Source organism: Salvia hispanica, chromosome 3, assembly GCF_023119035.1.
Source record: "Salvia hispanica cultivar TCC Black 2014 chromosome 3, UniMelb_Shisp_WGS_1.0, whole genome shotgun sequence".
In the NCBI taxonomy this organism is placed as follows: domain Eukaryota; kingdom Viridiplantae; phylum Streptophyta; class Magnoliopsida; order Lamiales; family Lamiaceae; genus Salvia; species Salvia hispanica.
This window is the reverse complement of record NC_062967.1, coordinates 14830516-14837562: the sequence shown is the minus strand read 5'-3', so window position 1 is coordinate 14837562 and position 7047 is coordinate 14830516. Positions and strand designations below refer to the sequence as shown.

At 33.4% G+C, this 7047-nt stretch overlaps 1 protein-coding gene across 1 annotated transcript; it reads right to left on the bottom strand.

Annotated features, from left to right (window-relative positions):
* Positions 1-5979: 5979 nt before the first annotated feature.
* Positions 5980-7047, bottom strand: LOC125211959 (LOB domain-containing protein 37-like). The gene is made up of 2 exons (XM_048111935.1): positions 6777-7047; positions 5980-6670 (listed from the first exon to the last, which is right to left on the bottom strand). The coding sequence occupies exons 1-2, from the start codon at positions 6958-6960 to the stop codon at positions 6246-6248; spliced, it is 609 nt and encodes a 202-aa protein (XP_047967892.1). The 5' UTR covers positions 6961-7047; the 3' UTR covers positions 5980-6245.

Sequence of the window (7047 nt, the reverse complement as noted above, 5' to 3'; positions counted from 1 at the left end):
CTTTTAATAATGTTTTTTGTTCTCCTGAAATAGCAAACTGAAAACATAATAGAAATTCACACAAAATAATTTCTTGCTAAAAGTTGGGAAAACCCACTCTCAAAACGTAACGGACTAAACAAAAAATGATTTACAGCACAAATATTATTTTTAAATGAATTGGTCTACGCATTAATTTGTCGGTGTAAATGCCAACAAAACAAAATACTCCTATAAAAAATTAATAAAACAAAGGCTCGTGCACACAATAGAAAACAGCAATTGGTGGCTAAAACCAAATTTAGGGTGAAATATGGTTTTTCATGAACTTTAAAATTGGTGATTAAAATTGTGAACTTGTCATATTGTAGTAATTTTTCAATGCTGAAACAAAAATTCGTTGTTAAATTTTAAAATTCTTGAGGAAAAAAAAACAAATTTAGCTTGCAATAAGGACCAACCGCGCTAAATTATTTAAATGTTATTTAAATTTGCATCTCGAAATAGGCTTTAAATAATACCAATACAATATTTCATTTTATCTATAGGGATGTCGAATTAACTGTAACCGGACTTGATCATCGGTTACGCTTCTCAAGCCGGACCATGTAACCGTCTTATTCGGTTACATAGTCCGGGTCCGAATCCAACATTTTTTTACCACGAAAACGCCAAAAGTGGAAGTAAAGGTTATTTCTTGGGTAATCTAATTACTGGAATAAGATAAAATGACCTTAAATCCCCATGAAAGGCCAGATGTCTCTACACGTGTATATGCCCATTCGTGGCCAAGAAAAGTGAAGCACGCTTTTTACGAAAGCATTGTTTGGTTAAATCCATTAAAATTGAGAAGAGGGTTAACGTCATACCATCCACTTTCACCCAAACTAGTAGTGCCAACTTGCATGATAAAATCCAACTCTCTAAAGCATTACTATTTTTTTAGTATATATTATTTCAAGAAGATATAGTGAGCAAAGAAGTCACACTCACGCCAAACGGAAAAATCAAAATCAATACATGAGGCACTGCCCAATATAGTAGTAGTAATTAATTGATTGGAAACAAGGTTAATTAATGAATAAAACCTTGACCCCATCTAGTGATATGCATTTAATATGGAAAAATATTCTTGTTCGAAACTCTTAATGGCTACAACTGGATAATGTATTTTATTGATTGTGTTTATGAATAAGATAGAATGGAGGTAAGAAATACACCTGGCAATAATTTTGGCAGTGAACGAGCACAAATTTCATTTGTCAAAATCAATAAAATTTGGCTGAGAATGAGCACAAATCTAATAAAGTAAGAAGAAAAATATAAGGGATATTTGACATCTAATATCATTTATGAAAATTTTAAAATGTTTGATTTTTTTCACGAATTTTAAAATTAGTAAATAATATCACGAATTTTATTCCAGGTTTGTTTTTCCCACGAATGAAAAAATTTCTCAAATAATATTATGATACGGAATTTTTTTCGTAATTTTTCGACAACAATTTTGAGAGCTTCAAGTTTTACAATCTTCGAAGATAGTTTTTCTTGAAGCACACCCTCCAAAATTATTCTTCAATCTATTAAAATAGCATGAATTTTTTCATTCGTGGGAAAAAACAAACCCGGAGTAAAGTTCGTGATATTATTTGTTAATTTTAAAATTCATGGGAAAAATTCAACTTTTTGAAAGTTTCATGATATTAGATGTCAATATCCCAAAATATAATAACTGAAATATTATTAGCCGAAGATGAATAAGTAAAATAGAGAAGAAAAGGTAGGAGAATGTAAGAAACGGTGGACGACGTTACCAAAACTAGAATAAGACTAATATTTGTGAACAAATAAAATGGGAAAAATAAGATTATTGGTTGCATTATTTGTTTCTTTTTACATTAGTAATAGTAAGTTTGGACAACTAGATTTAAAATTGAGTTTGGGTAACAGCTATAAGTGGCTAAAACGACTAGTTAAACAATCTACAAATATTGTGTCTTGATGCGAAAATTTTACTTTTTCAATAGTAATGTCACCTAGATGTGTGACTTCATTAGCTTTATGAAGTTTGATGTCAATCTCTAGCATTCACTACCAAGTTCGAGAGGATGAACTAATGACCGATTCCTGTACTGGGGTCGGTGGCCTCATTGCCGTCCGATGAGTCCGTAATCGGCCACTGAGCCATGACAACTCAGCCTCCAACCTCACGAAATTTAAGAGTACGTACTAGAAAGGTAAAGAAAAATAAAAATTTAGAATAAAATTAGGACTTGGGAGAAGAAATAGCGTGAAACTAAAGAGGAAAGCTAGAAAAATCGTGAAGTTTGGTTAATTTTGTAAATTTAGTCAATTATATCATAACGTTGATATTTTTCTCAATTATCTATTGATTTTGAATTGAAGAGAAATTGTGTATGAATTGGATGCCGAATTCCATGATATTTTTACAATTTTGTGTATCACTCATAATAACCATTAATTATAGTATGAAAAATATAGAATGCAAGATTCGATAAAGTATTTAGACTTTCACGTCATATATAATTTCTTCCAAAAACCTAAATGAATGTAACAATTAAAAAAATGTCAAAATCATGATATATGGAATTAGTAATTAGCTAATTTTGAAAGTAGTATAATTGAAAAAAATATAATACTCCGCATGACTAAATTTCATCATTTGTATTTTGTATTGCAATTTTCTCTAAAAAATTGTTGAGTTTACTAAAAATGATTTTAGAGAACAATACGGTAGGCCTGTTTTGTACTCCTAGACCCTGTATAGTAAATCTAGAATATCATTTTTTTTAATTAGACTATTATTTTAAGTTTATTTTGATTCTTGCAGCGTGCCTCTCGTATATCTTAGATTCTTTGACTATTCCCCCCAAGTATCCGAAAGGATTGGAGATTTATATTTACCTGACTTCTACATTATTCAGAAATTTGGGTTTTTATTTTCTATTTTAATATTTATATTAAATGCTTGAATATGGAATGTTTTTCTGGTTTGATTTTAAAATAAACCATGTGTAAGATATTAAAAAATGTAATTAAAACATGATTCTTTGATTTAATTTTAGTTTCAAGGTTTTTTTTAATAATATTCAACATATACCAATAAATAGTACATTTTTTAAAATTATAGTAGTAATAAATTATTTTAAAAGAAAGAATTATTTAAATATAGGAGTATAAAAATTGTCAATTCTTCACTATATCCAACCCAAAGATTTTTTATATTCTGGATCCATTATTTTTATTTTTATCGTAGCTATATGAAATGGTTTACTATTGCAAATTATATCAAATAGGAATGAATATAAAATTAAGAAATGTAAAAAATGAATTGTAGCTATGAAGCACTGTTGTTTTGTGGGTGTGTTTATACATTATGCAAATCAACTTAAGTAACAAAACAAGCAAAATTTGATTATAATGATAAAAAAATTCAAAATGCAATCAACTCAATTAACAAAACGAGCACAATTTGATTATAATGATCGAAATGCAATCAACTCACACTACAAAAAAAGTCAGTTTACCGACGGAATTGGCGACGGAAAGTTTTCGCTACGAATTACCGACGGAATTACCGACGAAAACTTTTCGCTACGAATTACCGACGAATATTCCATCGCTAATTCTTTTCCTTTTTTAAATTAATGTATTTTCCGTCGATAAAAAAAATTATCGACGAGTTGTTTACCGACGGAAGTCCATCGGTAAATTTTTTTTACCGACAGAAAATACATTAATTAAAAAAGAAAAAGAATTAGCGACGGAAATTCCATCGGTAAGTCGAAGCAAAAAATTGTCCATTGTGATTCCGTCGATAAACTGACATTTTTTTTAGTGTCAACTAACAAAACAAGCACAATTTGATTATAATGATAAAAAATTCAATCAAAAATTGAAAATGCAATCAACTCAAGTTACAAAACGAGCACAATTTGATTATAATGACGTAAATGCAAGTCAACAAACGCAAGCCCACACCTAAAGGAATGGGGTCCGCTGACGTGGCGCGGTGCCCCCAACCCCACCCATCACAGTCCCTGTTTTGGAATATGTGGATCATTTTAATATGAGCACTACTTGACCTAACTATGGGCCCCACATAAGTCCCTCGAATATAGGAAGAAATGTCCAACCAAATATTTTTGTTCCTCACAACATGTCACATATATTTAAATCAAGGTTAACTGCACTCTCTATTTCAACATTTTTAATTTGTTTTCCTCTCTGTTTGGAATGATGAGATTTGTTGGGTTTTTAGTAGTAGATGTTATTTTCAATATTGTTTTATTATATAATGGAATTTAGTTTTACTGCACATGATTGTATAATATAGTTTTGTGCTTCTGAAAAATATTGTTAGATTTATTTATGTATATATATAAAGACTGTGACAGTTTTTTCGGAACCTCCAATTAATTTTAAACAGTGCAGACGAAGCATCTTTTTTTATTTGAATAAGGAAAACTCTAAGATTAAAACATGTTATTCACAAAAATGAATTGTTTTGGACTTCATCGAAACGTTGATTCAACTTTTCAGCTTAGATATCAACACATAATGAAGTAACTCAACTCGTTAATGGTCAAGACTATTCACTCTCTCATTTATACGTCCCCCCCCCTCTCTCGAACTACACACTCATATTCACTTTCACAATTATACATTTCACTCTTTCTCAAACTACACACTCGTCTTCCATGTCAAGTGCAACTATCCTATATTGTGCTACATTCATATGCACATTAAGGTTATCAATCGGAAAATTAAGCCAGCGCCTAATAGACTCAAACAGAATATTGCTCGAAAGTCTAGGGCCACTTTGTTCGAAAATTAAACTCGGTTAAATTAAGAAATGTAAAATATAGTGGTTTAAAAAGTTAGTGAAATATAAAATTTATTTTTTTATATTAATTTTATAATAAAATGTGAATAAAATAAATTATGAAAATATGAATCTTATAATTAGATGAATATAGTATAATTAACTGAACACACCATCTAACAATCCATCGGAACCACTAAAACTTTTGCTCATAATTTAAATGGTGGTAGATCGATATAAATTTTTTTAATATGTTAGAACAAAGACATAAATTTCAAAGGAAAATAGGTCCACATGATGTAATATGCTTAGGTACACCGCTTGACACACTCCAAAAGCCAACTTCATTGATTCTCTCTCATGCAAATTGCTTCACCCCGACCAAATTTAAGAAGCTGTTCTGTCCGCCGAAAGGTCCCCAAGATTCAACACTAATTAAAGCCAATCAAAACTCAGCCCCAACCCCAACTGTGCCCCTCCAAACCCCAACTTGTCCAAATTTCTTTACACAATATTATAAAATAAAATATTAAAAAGGTACACAATTTTCCTGGAACTATCTCTGCCCAATGATATTCTTCAAGTCTGGATAAGTACGAAATCATGGTTTTTATAAGCAAACTTGCCTCTTTGCCACGCAATTCTTACATGGATTTGAGGTGGGTGTCTTTAGGTCAAAGTAGAGGGCACATTGATTTGTTTTTTAAATAGTTTCATTCCTTAAAATTATCGATGGACACGACATGATTAGTCATTAGTGGGCATATATGCGAGACTAATTTACAGTTTTGTGGAGAAAAGTAGCAGCATCTTTTGTCAGCTTTCTAGGGTTTCTTCATCGAATAATTCATTTGATTTTGATCAAAGTTACCGTGGAAAATGGAGAATGCTAGCAACATGGATCGTGACGTGGTACATGTCCTATAAAAATATCAATATTGTGAGGCTTACATTATTTTCTAGTTTCTACTACTACTATAACTTTTAATTACAAATTTAAACAATAGTCCTCCCACCTTGAAGGTAGTTCAATTTGATCTTGTACTAAAATTTACTAATATCTTCATAATTTAATTTCAACAATTCTCTATCAATTGAATAGAAATATTAATCAATTTATTATAGAAATAGTGATGCATAAGAATACAAGAAAGTTGAAAAAGCTAAAAGCAACTCAATTATTCAAATTCCAACAGTCATTGGATGCAGAAAATAGAAGAAGATACAGATAAGGAAGCAAAAGCTATCGTTGGAAATACATTCATTTTCCCCTACTTTTTCCTTCTACACATAATCAACCAGCAAAAAGAGGGAAATCCTGCGCCGACGACTTCAAAATCAGCCGGAAAAAATCTCCGGCAAATAAACCTCTCTACGAGGACCCAAAAAAAAAAAAAAAAAAAATTCGAAAAAAACTAATTTAACTAAACAAATTCAACAATTTCACTTCATTCGCTCGCCGATCTCCGCAAGTCGTCGTCACCGATTCCTCCGAATTCATCGACGGGCTCCCGAGGCGCCGCGGCTTCTCCGGCAAGACGCCGCCTCGGAAACCCGGCGTCAAGCTGAGATCGAGATCGGCCTTCGGCGCCGCTGCTTCCTCGGGCAAACGGCGCCGTTTCACCGGGCTGTGGAGGCGGAACGCGTCGGTGCAGTCCGAGGCGTCGTCCGGCGCCGACGCGCCGCCGAGGAGCTCCGGGAGTGGCTTCAACGCGCCGCCGCGGAGCACCGTCTCCACCGCCGCCTGGCACACATGCCAATTTCCCGTCCCCAGCAGCCCCACCGCCCCGTTCACCGGATTCACCGTCCTTCCGGCCGCCTCGAACAGCAACGACTGAAATAGAGCTGCGTAAAAAAAGAAAAAAAATTAGTGCCGAGTTTTTTTTAAATTAATAAATGAACATAAATTTAAAGGTCGCCTCAATAACTAGTTAATTAATTAATTAGTTACCTGGCCTCTGGGAGTGGGGGACCGCGGAGATGAAGGACATGAGGCCGGCGCGGCCGAAGAATTTGGCGACGAAGACGGTGGCGTGGCCTTGCGCTTCGGTGGTGTCGATCCACTGGAGACAAGGTCTTAGAATACAGGTCTCGCTGCAGCCTTTTCGAAGGACGCGGCAGCCATTGCAACTCATGCTCTTCTTAGATGGATCAAATAATCGGAGAAATGTGAAATATGGGAAGAGGGAAAGGGAATGTAATGGAATTGAATTTGAGGAGAT

Coding starts and splice junctions, on each gene's coding strand:
- LOC125211959 (XM_048111935.1), bottom strand. CDS start 6,960: ATGAGTTGCAATGGCTGCCGCGTCCTTCGAAAAGGCTGCAGCGAGACC. Junction 6,671..6,776: donor CCCCCACTCCCAGAGGCCAG/GTAACTAATTAA, acceptor TTTTTTACGCAG/CTCTATTTCAGTCGTTGCTG.